At 46.6% G+C, this 16163-nt stretch overlaps 1 protein-coding gene across 2 annotated transcripts in view; it reads right to left on the minus strand.

Annotated features, from left to right (window-relative positions):
• Positions 1-16163, minus strand: part of LOC144799579 (protein mono-ADP-ribosyltransferase TIPARP-like) — a 92846-nt gene that overhangs the window by 34401 nt on the left and 42282 nt on the right. For both annotated transcript variants that reach the window (XM_078670952.1, XM_078670953.1), the window contains one exon: positions 5415-6147. In XM_078670952.1, the coding sequence (XP_078527078.1) occupies positions 5415-6147 (733 nt within the window). The remainder of the gene's footprint in view (positions 1-5414; positions 6148-16163) is intronic.

Below are 16163 nucleotides of genomic sequence, written 5' to 3' on the forward strand. Positions count from 1 at the left end.
CAACAGTGCTATCCTATTCTGGTGAGACTTCTTGTTGTGGTCGCTTGATCAAATCGAAAGCCATGCAATGGATCTTACAGCGGACAGTTCTTATTCATAGTTAAATGACTAATCTGTCTCGGTTCTGAAAATAACTCGGAAAACAGGAAGAACAAACAAACATGTCCTGATGTTACAAACAGGCCTACCTTCACAGCAAGACACCACAGAGCATAACCCGGTTCCTTAAGGGAGTGAGATTCATACAGGTGCCTGGAATAACCCTGACCGAGAAGCAAACATCACAGGAGCCAAGACAAAACGCACAGGGGGGGCATTAGTTCCTAGTACTGCCCACGTTTTTGTTCAAGTGCATCTCAATCTTGTTTTCTTCATCCCTGGGTGTCGTCTTTCAGCCGCACAGTCTTAATTTCTCGAGTAAAAATGCCCATATTCCCTTTGCATGCAGACAAATAAAACTAAGGCAGTTTTCCTGCTTAAACTCCTAAGACCACTTTTGTTAGGGCAGTGAACAACCTTTACAACGCAACTTTTACCTTTACGACGCAACTTTTACAACGCAAACCATTACAACGCATAGCGCTGGGGGGCGCTCTAGGATAGGGAATAGGTTTAATTTACTATCCAACACCTTCCCTACTATCCACGGGGACTGGAGTTGGAATAGTAAATTAAACAATTCACTATCCAGCGCCCAAAAGCACTACGCGTTGTAAAGGCATGCGTTGTAAATAACGCGTTGTAAAGGCATGCGATGTAAAAGCATGCGTTGTAATGTCATACATCCGTTAGGGCTGCCCCAACAACTCCCAATGACCATAACATGCGGTCTAGGGCAGAGTAATTTACCCACAGGGACTTTGATTTCCGACCAACAGATGGGGGGGGTCACCTTTTCAACCAACCAGAATATGGCCAAGTGTAAGAAAATAATCTGAACTAACCACACATGAACTTCACAAACTGCCCACAAATGGCTAATTTCACAGACGTCCACTGTAAAATTACAGACTGCCTTCTTTTTTAGCTCACTGAAGCCAAATGCGGATCTGGCAGAAATTGTGGATTTCAGCTACAGTTTGTATTTGTATCTCATGGACTAAAAAATCAACTTTAAATCTGCCCTAGGTCTGAATGACCAATTCCGCTGTCTGGCGTTAGGGGCCTTATACGGTCTCAGTGTCCCAATTCCAGGGCCTCTATACGGCTACCTCCCACAGACAGTCAAGACACACACTATATGAAGGTTAGAAAAAGGCTTTCAGTGGTGGATTATCAAGAGATCAAGCCATACACTTCTAGCACTGCATAGGAGAGTAGGATTTAAATAAAGCATTCACTTTTGTCGTGCATTTCCTAGAAGTCCCGTAGGACCTGCGTGTTTTGGGTGACCTAAACGAAGGGCTTGGTGTCCCAACCGCTTCCAGACACGCCCACAGGATAGGTCCGCCGTTAGACCAGCTAGCTCTACAGTGCCGCTACCACCCCCTGTATTGTACAGTGGTGTAGGTAGTCTCTGGCAACCATTGAACATGAAAACCCTGACTCCTCAGGGATCGTGGGAAACCGAAGAGTACGTTTCGCTCAGACACTCGTGCTTGCTTTCTCTCAGAACACACAGAATGGAAATTGGGACATTTCAATAAGAATTTATTGGTCCAGCGACAGCCTGGTGTGAAACATACATGTTGCGACAATCAGGAGACAGAAGCATACAAAAGATTTCTAGTACCAATATGGTGAATAATAGATACATTTCTACCTTAGTGCTAATAAGAAGAACAGACACAGTTTAGATAAAAACAGAAGCACTTGCATATTCCTAAAATGTGCCCCCCCCCTGCCCCCAAGTAATTTGCTAAAATGTACGTAGCCTGACCTGGATGTGTAGGTGGGCATGCATAAAGCTACGTGTATCTGTAGCCAAGATACCCCCAGGGAGGAACCAGCCCCTCACCTGATGGTTCAGAACTAAGGACCCAGTCTCTGCATCGAGGATGACAACCTGCAAGGGAAGTCAGACCGCTGTGAGCTGAAGATTCGGCATGCAGGACCCCAGTCTCAGCTTGGAAGGAATTCTCCTCTAATTTGTAGGGGTTAGTGAGGGTCTTTTATACTAAAGTGGTCATTCCAGGTTTTTTTTCTAGAATAGATATGTTTTTAAAACAACCATGGATGTTTTCAAAACTATCAAATGTTTTGAAAACAATCACCGATGCTTTTCTAAACAAGTGCGATCATGCACAACTGGCTGTTGGCCAAGGATGAAAAAGAGTGGTGACCCTTAAACAGAATAAATCTGCAATGCCAGGGGACAAGTTTATTTACGTCAGGTACAGGGATTATGATTGAATATTTAAAGCCTGGTGTCGAGGAGACAGGAGCAAGCTACTAGGTAAAAGGTCACCTGTTTAGAATCGTTATTGTCGTGTGGATGGGACAATGCATGTAAAGATGGGGTATACATTGATGGGACTATCCTAAAAGACATGGCACTTATCTGTGTCTAGTCGACAATGTTCAGTGCTCATTTTCAACTGCTGAGTATACAAGCCATGAACCCCCTTTTTTTTTTAAGGTTTGGCATTTGCCAAAACTTTTTGATTTTACTAAAATTATATGTATAATACATTTACTTAATGGGGCTTTTAGATAGCCTCCTTCACCCACTGATATGTTGTTGTGTCATTCACATTTTGTTCCACCCACTAAAGCATACAGCGGGAGTCAAGCGGTTCAGCCCACTTATGCCATTAGGTAATTTTACTGTGAGCAAATCGGTCCTTTCACAAGGAGCACAAGCAAATACAAACTCGTTTTCTTAAGTTCCAGGGACCTCTTTGGTATTGGCCTAAAAGAAAAATTCCCAGATCTCTCCCAGGAAATGTACTTATTTCACTATATGGTGGTAGGCTTCGGTGAAAGAGTCTACTTATAATTACAGTACAGACTAAAGAGCTTTATTTACCAAGAATGATTTCTCATCTTCGCTCTGAGATTCCAGATAGTCTCCAAGTAGATCCCTGGCAAAAGGCCCTTCTAGGGAACTGACTGGCCTCCCCGTTTGTGCACATCCATAGTTATTTTTCTAGGAAGTGCTGACCCCAAGGCCACAGGAATTAATGTTAATGTTATGGGAATTTGTATAGCGCACGGCTGCCCCAGCCAAGGGGCGTCCCGGCGCTACGAACTGACCAGAATGCAGAATGAAGGTGCACAAAGAAAACAGATTATTGGAAAAGATGGGTTTTGATGGCCTTTCTAAAGGCTAAAAGATCATACATCCCCCGTATGGTTACAGGCAAGCTGTTCCATAGCTTGGCAGCAAGGAGGCTGAAAGATCGGCCACCAACTCTGGCAAGTCTAGTGCGGGGAATGATCACTAGATGTTGTCCCTCTGAGCGGAGAGATCTGCTAGGTGTGTACTCAGACAAGAGGGGACTCAGCAGTGGGGGAGAGGCGGTTTTGAGGATCTTGAAGGCTAAACATAAAGCCTTGAATTGGATCCTTTTTCCCACCGGGAGCCAATGCAGTTTTCTCAAGGTTCCTGAGACTGAAGAATGGCGAGGGAGGCCGACCAAAGCCCTGGCAGCCGCATTCTGGACTCTCTGCAGTCTGGTGGTTTCGGCCACGTTCGCTCCCAAAAGGAGAGAACTGGCATAGTCCTGTCTAGAAAGGATCGTCGCCTGGACGATGAGCTGGCGGGTGCGGCAGTCGAAGAACTTCAGGATAGGCCTGATGTTGCGTAAAATGCCGAAGCACGTGGCAGCCACTTTCTTGGTGTGGATGGTATATTTTAGTGCCGAGTCGACCCAGACACCTAGATTTTTAACACAGTCTTTTGGCTTGGGGGGTGGGCCCAGAATGTCAGGCCACCAATTATCTCCCCAGGATGCGGTGTTTTTTCCCAAGAGGAGAATCTCGGTTTTACCGGCGTTTAATTGGAGAAAATTCGCCGTCATCCAGTTGGTGATGTCAATGAGTGTCTGTTTGAAGTGATGGGCTTCCAGACCACTGTTGTTATTCAAAGCCACCACCAACTGGGTATCATCTGCATATGATACCAGAGCCATTCCATTCCTTCTGGCCACCTCCGCTAACGGACGGACATAGACATTGAACAGGGTAGGGCTAAGGGATGAGCCCTGCGGCACTCCCTGTCCAATGCTATGCTCATTCGAGATGTAAGGGGGGGTGGAGACTTTGAAAGACCTGTTAGACAGGAAGTCTCTGAACCACCCCAAGGCTGCCCCTGTGACTCCAATTTCCTCCAATCTCATCAGGAGGACCTCATGTGACACCGTATCAAAGGCAGCACTGAGGTCCAATAGGACCAGTGCTGCAGTACCGCCGGCGTCAAGAATGGAACGGAGGTCTTCGGAAACACTGAGCAAGGCTGTCTCGGTGCTGTGACCAGCTCTAAACCCGTAAGTGGCACTCTTGCCAAAATAAGTCTTGTGACTTTCCTAGGGTGTGCCAGGTAGGGTAGAGGATGTTTCAATCTACCTGCAATGTTCATACAAGTCATGGCTGGGAATAAAAGGTTTGTGGAGTCACATTAAACCAAGTTAGAAAGAGTGAAGCAGCACACCCTCTTCGCGTTGAATCCCTGCAGCACGTTTTGTCCTAATGCCTGTACATGGAGGCCGTGCCCTGCCAAGCTCCAAACCACCCAAAGAAAGAGGAGTTACTTGCAACACCCTAGTGTGCCACAGAAGACAGAGGCAGGAAATCTAGAGTCTAACGATGACCAAACATCTGCCTTAGTAGAGGCAGGATGGGATCTTGCTAAGCGATTCTCAGGTGATGCCATGTTTCTGTCCAAATGCGCCTAGTCAGTTTCTGTTTGCGATGGATTAGTCTACCCATTGTGAGCTTTTAGAGAAGCTAGTTGAACTTATACACTGCTAACTCAGACAGCACTGAAACAATATACCTGCTTCTAACACTACTCATATGGTGGGTTCAATGCCAACACTACCAGCTCTCCATAGCATGCCCACTGCAATCATAGCCTAACCAGACCGGTATCCCAGCTGCAAGTATCTTCAGCACTGAGCAGCCAACCTAGTATTAACCCGACCAGTCCTGTGCATTATAACCAAAGTGAGGACTGGGCAGGACACCCACAGCTGACACTACCAGACTTTGCATTATACACCAAGCGCACACAGGGCAGGACACCCACTGAAAACACACAGCAACACAACCACAGCTTACACCACCAGACTCAGGCAGTACAACTACTAACAGTGCCAACTTTGAAGCACACCAACAATGACCGAGTAGAGCAGTATAATCACAGAATAGTATTCCCACTACCACATGCGAACAAGCACTTCCACTGCAGGTGCAATCAGTACCCCTGTGTCAAACAATCACAACAGATGAAGCTGAACAGGTTATAAACTTACTGGTAAGTCGCTCGGATGTGTACCTTAGCAGGGTCGCTGTAAAGTCTCTCTAAGATTTCCTGGGCATCTCCGCTCACACTTTCCCAGCTCTGTGTGGGTGTGTGCCAGAGCTGCCAGTGGTAGGGTAGAATGGTGTGGTGCTGTGGGCATTGTTGTCCGTAGAGGCAGCAACCCAAGAGGAAGGCAGAACACACCTCAATCCCCTCCTCCTTGTGGGTGTGGTAATGCAACTGGTTAACCACTTCCAGAATGTGGTCAAGGGTCAGCTCCTCCTCCAGCTCGGCTGTGTCCTCCCCTGCCACGCCCACCAGTGACTCCGCCTCCTGAAGGTCCTGCTCCACCCTATCAGCAAAGGCATCCTGGCCAGTTGGAGCCAGAGGGAGGTCAGTGAGCTTCAGCACACACGGTCTGTCTTTTTGGGTGGCTTCCTGTTCTGGAGTTATGCAGCCTGGGGTTGCCAAGCACCTCGTGTAAAATGGCAGCGCTCTCTGCCGACGCCGTCGGAGTCGCCTTTCCCTCAGCAGGACCCGCTGGCAGGCCCGAATCAGCGCGCTCTTGTGATGCCGGTGAAACAGTTTGCTGCAGCCCCGAACGCTGGGATCAGGCCCCGCCCTGCTGTTCACTGGTTTGGGCAGAACTGGCAGCTTAGTTCGCTCATGGCTGACAGCCATTGACAGGTTGGGTGATCCTGTTCCACCCTCTCCCTTTTCCACGTTTACGGTCACTGGAAAACCTTAAAAAAAAGAGAAAAAAAAGAATCACTATTTATGATCAATCAAGACCAAATCTCAGTGCAGACACTCAAATAGAATTCATACAGATTGCAACAAGCTGTGAACTGGCCTACGAATAGTTAGTGATGTGCTGAGATAAACTGCTGCCTCTGAAAGAAATCTAGGGAGGAGAAAGGTCTGACAAATGCCAGCCTGCCTTTTCCCTACATGTCTCCAGGAGAAGGGCGTCCCTACGTTAAGTTAGGGAACATTTACAGAGAGAAAGGGAACATGTTTAGGTGAAAATCTTAGAACAATTGAACATTCTTCTTTTAAGACCTCTTTGGGGGATTTTAAGACCAGATACAGTGTAAAAGAATTGCAAAGAGTGGGAGTCAGAAATTAAAGACTTTGAAAGATAGCAGTGGGCTTACAATATCACCTAGCACCGCAGCAGTCTCAAAGTAGTGGACGGGCAATGGTTTCCCATGAATATCACCCTGTAATGGTGGATACAGCCTAGTAGTATTCCGCATTTGGTACATACATAGCGTGTAAATAGATTGTCATGCACCAAACCAGAACCTTTTTAAACTGGATCTAAACCCAGAATGCATAACGTTGAGCACTGCGCTCGACACCTTCCCTAACTGTAGACATCTTTAGTTTAAAACCAAGGAAATTATTTTCTTCCTAAATCTTTAAGGCATGGAATATTTTGACATCCATTAAAACAGGGTTGCTTTCCAGGCTTTAACCCTGGAATTTTATCACCCAGCATTAAAGGGCTTTCATTGGCAACCAACCAGTTACTGCCCTAAACCTTTGTCATGAGTGTTCACCCAACAAGGTATCCAGACATTACAAAATATCCAGGGAGGCTACCAGAATGCGAGGCTTTTTGAGAACATTTGACTGGTTGGACAAATAAAGATGCAGGAAGAAAAACAAACAGCACACCAACACCTAAAACCATTTTGCAATCACCAAATCGCCTGTAGCATTAAATGAAATCGAAGAACAAAAACATACAGGAGGTGGGATGAACAGAACACCCAGTTGAAAAGCCCAAAAAAAAACAACAGATTTTGACGTTTTTATTTTTAACTCTATAACTCAAGTATTCTTTCTTGGTGTGTGTTAGAATTGAATTCAGAGCACATTTCTGGTACGTCCTACGAGATCAGTTCATTTTGTAATAAACCCTTAAAGTTCTAGGGGTTGTTTAGTAAACTCATGGGTCATCATGGTAGCCTGAACCCACAACTAGTGGTCGCGAAGCAGCGCTGCTGACAAACCAGGGCCGGGTTTCTGATCAATCTGAAGACATGTAGACACCCAACTCTCACAACAGCCTGCACATGATCAAGATCTCACAGGATGTGTCATGCCACTGAGGAAATGAAGTAACAGAGCAAGTCCAGCACAGGGGCCAGTTGTGTAAACTGGTGCGGTGACACCCTCCAGCAGTTTATAGGCCCTGGTTTGACAAACTACACAACTAGGACTGCAATTATATTTAAAAATAGCTTATCCCTTTTCACAATCAAACCTTGGAACGTAGGAGAAAAACGGGGGTGAGGGGAAATGTACCTTAGTCAATGGCTGCTCAAGAGATCTGTGGAATGGATTCCCTGTAGAAGCAGTTTAAATCTCAGCCCATCTACTGCTGAAACATGGGTGTCTGCTCACGTCCTTGCAGCCTGCCCTGCATAGATCCACAAAGCTACCATAGTTCATGAAGCAGGGTATATCCCCAGTAACACTTTCCTCCTCTGTGACTACTCCTGCCCTCATCAGGGGAGGGTGTGCCTTACAGGAGGGGAAGGGGGTATCTACCAATGACCACTGCTCATACCCAGGCACGCCCCAAATACACGGCTCCAGACCCACTCTCAAGTCCACCCGGCACCACCATGTTGTCTTGAGTAGTCTAGGGTGATTCCTCTTTCCAGTTGGTTTGTCCTATGGTGTCCAGTTCTTGATGCTCCAACTAGGGTGTGGTACCCATTTCTGCAGGCCTCATCCATGGCAGAAGAAAATCCTCACTAGGGGTGACCAGGAGCAAAACTTCCAAACAGTGCTAGGTCTCCACAGGAGGTTCCCAAGGGGAGTAGCTCCAGGAATTAGAGTTGCACAGTCTAGAGCAGAGAGGGGTCACAGTGCACTCCTTGAAATACTTCCTGGGGCATGAATACAGAGGAGGCATGGTTCTAGAAATATGGATCATGAAAAGAGGTTCAGGAGTGACAAAGTTGGACACGCTTGATGTGCCAGGGGGTCCTTCACTTTCATCAATATATTTGTGATACTCTCATAATGTTGCTGGCTCAACTTTTCACCCAGCTGGACCACTTTTCAGCACAACGCTGGTAGCATGCTCAGGCAGTGTGCAGCCCAATTTCTGTCCTTCCCATACTTAGAAACGGACCCAATGTTCCTGACAGGTAGCATCCTCACAGGCTGAACTCCTATTCCAGGCCAGCTTGTGCCAAATAAGAGCTGGGCAGCCGCACAAGCGGAAGACTGCTGCAGAACAAGGCCATTTCAGGGGTGAAAAGGAAGTGCATGGAGATGTGAAAATTAAAAGCTACGGACTTAAAAACTGGGGAACCAGGTTCGAGTCCCGGCCTCGGATCAACATCCTGTGATTCTGGGCAAATCACTTAATTTCCCCTGGCTTGAAAAAAAATTGAATCTGATGTTGTGTAATGCAACCTGGTTCTCAAGTAAAGCGGGCTAATGCCCTTGGACCAAGTTTACATATAAAAAATAAAAAAAAGTAGAGACAGGGTTAGAAAAGAAGACAGACTGACAACAAACTTACTAGGACCATGCCTAGAATTCTCTGTTTCACCCCAAGAAACAGGATTTAGAGTGGTCCCTTGTGCAAGAAACTGGTACACAAAGTTGGGCCATAAGCTGGAAGGTGTATCACAGCGACTTAGGCTGTAACTGGGTACCAGTGGGGAATTCCAGAATATTCATGGATTGAAAGCCCAGTGTTGGTTGGTGGAAGGTTTGTTTTCGGTCTGTCTCAGTGTTATGGAAAAACTAGATTATGATAATTTGCTTATATATCGCTTCATTCTGCACATTTGGGGGTGTATTACCGTAAGCGCCCCAGGGGCATTCCCGCCCACTTCTTACCCCCATATCCCCCCAACCCAGGGCATGTTATTATATAATGGGATGTAGATGCTTATGCAGCCCCTTCTATAATATGGATCGCGCTGATGTACTTTCTGCACCCGTGCGATTACTAGGCCATTTCCTCATTTGCATAGGGCTAGACTCCATGCAAATGAGAAAGCGCTTTGCGTTTGCACCCGCGCGGTATGATCGACGCTGGCACAGAGGTGAAGGAGCTGTCGGAAGTCCACTATTGGGGGTGGGCACATTCAATGCACCCTTAGGAAGAGAAGATGAGGTCCTAGGCACCCATGCCCCCCCCCCCACCCCATGGCAGGTTGAGGTACCCACTCCATCCAACTGCAGAGCGGCTCAACCCTGTGAAATGCGGTTTCCCACCTGAACATCGAAAGCCAGGCTGGCGACTTCAAACAGGTGGTCCACTTTTCACTAAAAGTGTTTTCACCAGTGCTCGTTTGTAGCTATTGGGGAAAGTTAATGAACTGTAAGTGGGCCCACAGTGCCAGTCTGTGCCTAGTGCACCCAGTTACATGTGTGCTGTGGCAGAAGCTGCCCCAGTGCGCCCTTGTTGTAATACAGGTACTGATGCTCTACATAAGAGGTGCTCGGGTTATCCAAAGTCAACGCAGCCATGTAGCAACTCTTGGAAGGATGGCGCGGTGAATAACCCTAGCTGGGAATCGTTTCGCCGCATCAGCGTTCAACTGGTTGACCCTTCCTGGCGGCCCAGGGTTCCTCCCAGAACACAGGGGTCGTTTGTTTTGTAATTTCCTGCGTTTTCAGACATCGCATGACACTGAGTGACCAGGCTTTTCCTTTTCCGTCAGACAGGCCAATCAGTCGCCGGGTTCTCAGACTCGATGATCTGAGATGAGAAACCCAGACACACACCCCCAACTGCTTGAAAAAACAAAGATAATACAAAAAGATAATAGTACAATGTAAAGAACCCTCTACCAACTGCAAAAACGCGAGCTAAAAAAATAGAGCACTGCAACATGAATACCTACCAGTAACTGCTTGCAAAATGCGCTCCTGAAAAATGTAAATACTGCGATATGAACTGGTTTAAAAAGCTAGTTTTAGATACGGTCTTATGCTACTACTTTATACACGGCACTGTTAAGCATCACAACTAAGCAGAGATTATACAGAAAAAAATACACATGCTTTTAAGAGAGGCCCTGCAAAAATAGATGCACAGTTTCTTTAAAAAGAAGAAAAACTCACAAGTTCAATGGCCACAACATGTCTGCTGAAGCGAGATCTAAACTGTGAGGTACCACTATTCTGACTCGGGTGATGCTGGTCCTAACAAGTCTATCATTGACAGAGGCGAGGCCCCCTGGGGACCATCCTTCAGACATCTGACTCAAGGAAGTGATCCATGGAGGAGGGCACATCCAAGGAGATAACCCTGGCCTGATGGATCCTGGGATCCTGGAGCTAGAACAATGGGGACTTGTGTTGTAATGTGGGGGATTCTTGGCAGGGCGGCTTGTGGCTCAGCCCGGATGGCCATGAGAAGAAGCTGCACGTGTCCTTTCAAGGCAAGAATTTGTCCAGAGACCAATTTAATCACACCATAGAAAAAAAACACAATTTAAAAACAACACTGGCCTTGGATTTTAGCAAACCCAAAACCATGTTTGATTGTTACAAAAGCGAAGAGGCTTCCAACCCTCCCTCAACAGCAGGAGTTTGGTGCCGCCGCTTGAACTGTGTTGGAAGAACTTTAATGGGGACTGCAGAGTGCGTGGGTTACTCATCCGACCCCAGCCGCCGCCGAGAAGCTCTGTAGCCCCCCTGCATCCTTTAATGCCGCCCTGGAGGAAGAGATGGCCGGGGGAGGCTTCCTGAAAGTCTGGCCTCGAGCCACTGCCTGCTGCGGAATATTCGGACAGGTCCACTCTCCCATTCAAGATCTTTTTAGGTTTCGACCTGGCGAGAGCACTGCAAAGCAGTGCTCCGCCCAGGGCGAAATCTTTTGAGTTACAGTATGGATGTTCGTCCCGCCTCTGTTTCCCATTGGCTAGCTCCATAAATGGACGCTAGCCATTGGCAAACAGAGGCGTCCGTCATCCTGCGAGGCGACTCGTGGGCGTTCCTGGGATGTTTTTCTCATCCAGCCCCTTTGGACACGTCAGTGCGGCGGTGGGCGGGGTTTATTTTTGCGTTCGTCGCGGTTTCTTTTCGTCTTTCCGCGGCCGACCGCCGCCGGAGGAAGTCCAGGTGAGTGCTTTCCGTGTGTTCCCGCACCCCCCTCCCGCTGTCCGTCTTCCCGTTCCTGCCCCCTCCCGCTGTCCGTGTGCCTCCCGCTGTCCGTTCATCCATTCGTGTCCCCGTTCCCAAGCACCATCACAATTGTCCCGGTCATTAAATTACAAGATATTTTGTGGTAATCTTCTACGCCTTTTGCAAGTGCACACAATCTCCATTGATCTGTCGATTGCACACTTCATGTCCTCTTTCCCATCTACGCCACAAGGGCGGTGCATATGGCTCTTATAAACGAACGGGTTAACTTCTCAGATGAGTTCCCAAAGTATGGCGGGCAGGATTGTTAGAGTATCCCTAGCAAAGGGGGTACAGGATCCCGAGCAAACGGCTAAACTAAATGGTGCCCCTTCACCTGACACCAAACCTAGAACCTTCCAGCTTTTTAATATATTTTATTTTATTTCTCTTTAATATGATTTGCTTCATGCATCTTTTGTGGGGCTTTAAGTAAATCAAATCACAGATGTTTAACATTTCACCCGCCGATTTACCTGTCAGCACAGTCTCTCTGGAGAGGGGAAATATTTCCAAAACGAGGCTAAAAACTTCTTTAAAGGTATAAAGTTTCAATGATTGGCCAGTAGTCAAGACAACTATGCCACGCTCTCTTGCAGCTCAATTTTCCCCCTTTTCTTCTCACGGATTTCAGGACAACGCTGTCTTCAACCCACACCATTAACCCGACAAACGTCGAAAACAAACCCCACTCCTTGGAAAATTAAACGAATCAGTCCGCAAAGTGCCGTCAAGTCCTCGCTAAGATTTCCCCTCTTTCGCCCTCAGCTTTCCCTTGACACGGGGGGTGAAGCCCTTCCTTTGAGAGCGCGCGCCGCTGGTGACCTGCAGCAAAAGGCAGGGCCCTAATAACCAAAATTAACATGAATAGCCGAGTCTTTAATGGCAATTACCGCTACTCTCGTCACCATGGCAATGTGCCTGCAACAAACAAAAATTGTCCCCGTTCCCGCCCCCCTCCTGCTGTCCGTGTGCCTGCCCGCCCCCCTCCCGCTGTCCGTGTGCCTCCCGCTGTCCGTTCATCCATTCTCTGGCAGACAATGCCTTCTCCATGATCAAAGGAGCAAAAGGATGGGGCATTCACAGTGAAGATCATGCTCACTCTGCAAGGGATATTATGAATAGCATAACCCATTTAGCTGCAAGAAATTATCTGTGTCTACAGTGTTGTAATAGCTGCGAGGACAGCGCTGTCATGACTAAGTGCACAGTGTTGTAATAGCGGAGAGGACAGTGTTGCTGTGACAGGGCACAGTGTTGTAATAGCTGAGAGGACAGTGCTGTTGTGACAGTGCATAGTGTGTTAATAGCTGTAAGGACAGTGTGGCTGTGACAGTGCACAGTGTTGTAATAGCTGACAGGGCAGTGCTGTCATGACTAAGTGCACAGTGTTGTAATAGCTAAGAGGACAGTGCTGCTGTGACAGTGCACAGTGTTGTAATAGCTAAGAGGACGCTGTCCGTCTTCCCGTTCCTGCCCCCCCTCCCGCTGTTCGTGTCCCCGTTCCCGCCCCCCTCCCGCTGTCCGTGTGCCTGCCCGCCCCCCTCCCGCTGTCCGTGTGCCTCCCGCTGTCCGTTCATCCATTCTCTGGCAGACAATGCCTTCTCCATGATCAAAGGAGCAAAAGGATGGGGCATTCACAGTGAAGATCATGCTCACTCTGCAAGGGATATTATGAATAGCATAACCCATTTAGCTGCAAGAAATTATCTGGCTAGTATCTTGGAATATGCATTTCAGTGAGAAGGACTCTGTTCGTCATTAAAAGATGCTTTCCGTTAACCCTTGCTCGCTGTCTGTGTTTGGCTGCATACTTTCTCAGCATATTTTCTCTTATGTTAATACACTTTTTTATTTATGGGTTCTCGTAACTTCAACTGACCCTGCTTTATAGAACTGTGCCGCAGTTTATTATAGCAAGTACGTTAGGCAAAATCACATCATTCAGTGAGAACATCTTCTGTCCGGGATACCACTGCTACGCACTAACATCCACTTCCCCTCTCTGACTCGAGCTACCACAGAAATCACCCCTTGACTCTACCTTTGCCTTTGACCAACACCGCTCCACCGCCTGTCAGCTAGGTTCATGCTTTACAAAGGCCACATAAATACATACCTACCATGAGGGACATTTTTGGTGGAAAAGCTCACATAAAATACCACTGTGACTGCTCCAGAGTGTGTGTGTGTATGTGACTGCTCCTGTGTGTGTATGTGACTGCTCCAGTGTGTGTGTGTGTGTGTGTGACTGCTCCAGTGGGTGTGTGTATGTGACTGCTCTGGTTGTGTGTATGTGACTGCTCTGGTTGTGTGTGTGTGGGGGCTCTGGGTGTGTGTGTGTGGCTCTAGGTGTGGCTGGCTCTGGGTGTGTGTGGCAAGCTCTGGGTGTGTGTGGCTGGCTCTGGGTGTGTGTGGCTGGCTCTGGGTGTGTGTGTGTGGCTCTGGGTGTGTGTGTGTGGCTCTGGGTGTGTGTGTGTGGCTCTGGGTGTGTGTGTGGGTGGTAGTAATTGCTGTCTGCTGAGCTCGTCCGTAGGGTACAATAGTTCTCACATTTGCGAGAGATTAAGCTATTGGCAATGTAAATGACAATGCCATGTATTTATCTGTTTTCAAAACCAACACATAAATACAAATTGTGTCATTTACAATGCCAATAGCTCTAACTTCTCCAAAGGCGAAACCGTTGCATTGTAAATGCTTGTTTAACAGGTTTTCCCAAAATCATGCCAAAGTCAGCAGACCAGACAGACTTCAGAATAGTAAGGAAGCACTTAGGGGGCGAGAGAGGGTTTGATGCATCTGTGTTTGCACAGGACACACGGTCTGTGCAGACAGCTGACACCCGGGTAATACGATATTTATAACCAGGGAGTGTGGGAAAAGCCGGGATTCTCAAGAAAAGCCCCAAGGGGGGGAGCCCCTCCTTTCTCACAACCATGATAATGATAAGTGTATTACTTTTTGAGGGTCTGCGTGTACGGGTGTGCCATGATGTGTACATTTGCTTGGGACAAAGAGCACAAGGGGTTACATGTGTGCTGAGACAGACTCACAATAGCTGTGCAGAATGAGGCTGAACTCTCACTTTCCTCTGTAGAAGGATTCTACAAAGGACTCAGGGAGACAAGCATTGCTTATTTACATCAGCTGACACTGTACCGTGGAAGTAACGTGGGATTTGACCTCTGCACTTAAGTAACAAACGAGGAAATGTAGGATTATTATTACACTTGTTGTAAATAATAGGTTTTACTGAGGCACTTTATTTTACTTCGGAGGCATAATACGATATATATAATAAATACATATAAACACATACACATTCACACACACACACACAGAGTGGTGACGAGTGCAATATGCTACTACAATTGTTGCATGGGGGAGGGGCCTATCCCCTCCTTCAATATTGGCTAGATCTGACTATCTAGTTTATTAAGCCACGTCATTTCTTAATCTGTATTTATTTTGAAAAATGTATTCAACCAAAGCAAGGATTTAAGGGATTGAATCTGTGTGGTAAGGTAAAATAACTTTGAAAAGTTAAGAGGGACTCTTAAGAGGGTTGTCCCTCTGTGTAGAATAATGCAAAGAGGCAATGTGAGACAGGAATCTGTGGCTAACTTGGGTCATTTGGATCAAACTGCATGTAGTTATGGCAAAATGGTTAGAAAAATAGTGGGCAAACAGTTAAATTTAAAAAACAAGCCAATCAGGTAGGGCCAGTATTGGGGTAGGGGTAAAAGGGTAACTAGGACAATGGATAAGGTTAGGGATAGAGTAATGTTTAGATTTCGGCTTAGGATGGGAGTCAAGTTCAGAGTAATAGTTTAAGGCAGGGCTAGCATTAGGGTTACCCGATGGTTTGGGGTTAGGAATGGAGTTAAAGTGAGGATTAGGATTAAGGCTAAAGTTAAAGTAAAGATTAGGACTCGGGTAGGAACAACTCGATTGGAGTAATATGGTACATGTTCTTTCAGAATTGTTGAAAATTAATAGAACATATTTTTTAATAAAATAATCGAAGGTGGGAGTTCCCAAATCAACTCCCCGAGTTTCAACAGCATGAACGCTTTAAAACAGAAGCATTATTGTTCACTAGTCTGAGAGATAGCAGGTGTCAGGACAGTATATAATAAACAAAAAAAGAGAGATTAGAGAAAAAGTTAATATTAAGGTGAAGGAAATTAAAAAACATATTCAAACTAAATGTAAATTCAACCGATTTAAACAAATATCCTTTTCTACACTAACTGCAATGTCTAGCCAACCACAAAGACTCTTTTGTTAAATACTTTTCTCACTAAATGGTCCAACCTCTCTTCACAGAGAGCCCACAACAAGCATTTACCAAACGTTTTATTCAAAGCAGTGACTTTGGTACAATAACTCGCAGCCATATGGAAGGGAAACTGGATGGGGTCCAGGTATTCACACAATACTGACTTTCTCTAGAAATGCCTCCATCACTTACATGTGTCTTCAGATTTTTGCCCCAGGGCAGGATTTGAGCCAAGCTCAGTCATTTAGCAGATTATCAGCTACATGGCCTTCTCAGGCACCATGCCCTGGGCGCTTTCACCGT

The sequence above is a fragment of the Lissotriton helveticus genome, chromosome 12, assembly GCF_964261635.1.
Source record: "Lissotriton helveticus chromosome 12, aLisHel1.1, whole genome shotgun sequence".
Lineage (NCBI taxonomy): Eukaryota > Metazoa > Chordata > Amphibia > Caudata > Salamandridae > Lissotriton > Lissotriton helveticus.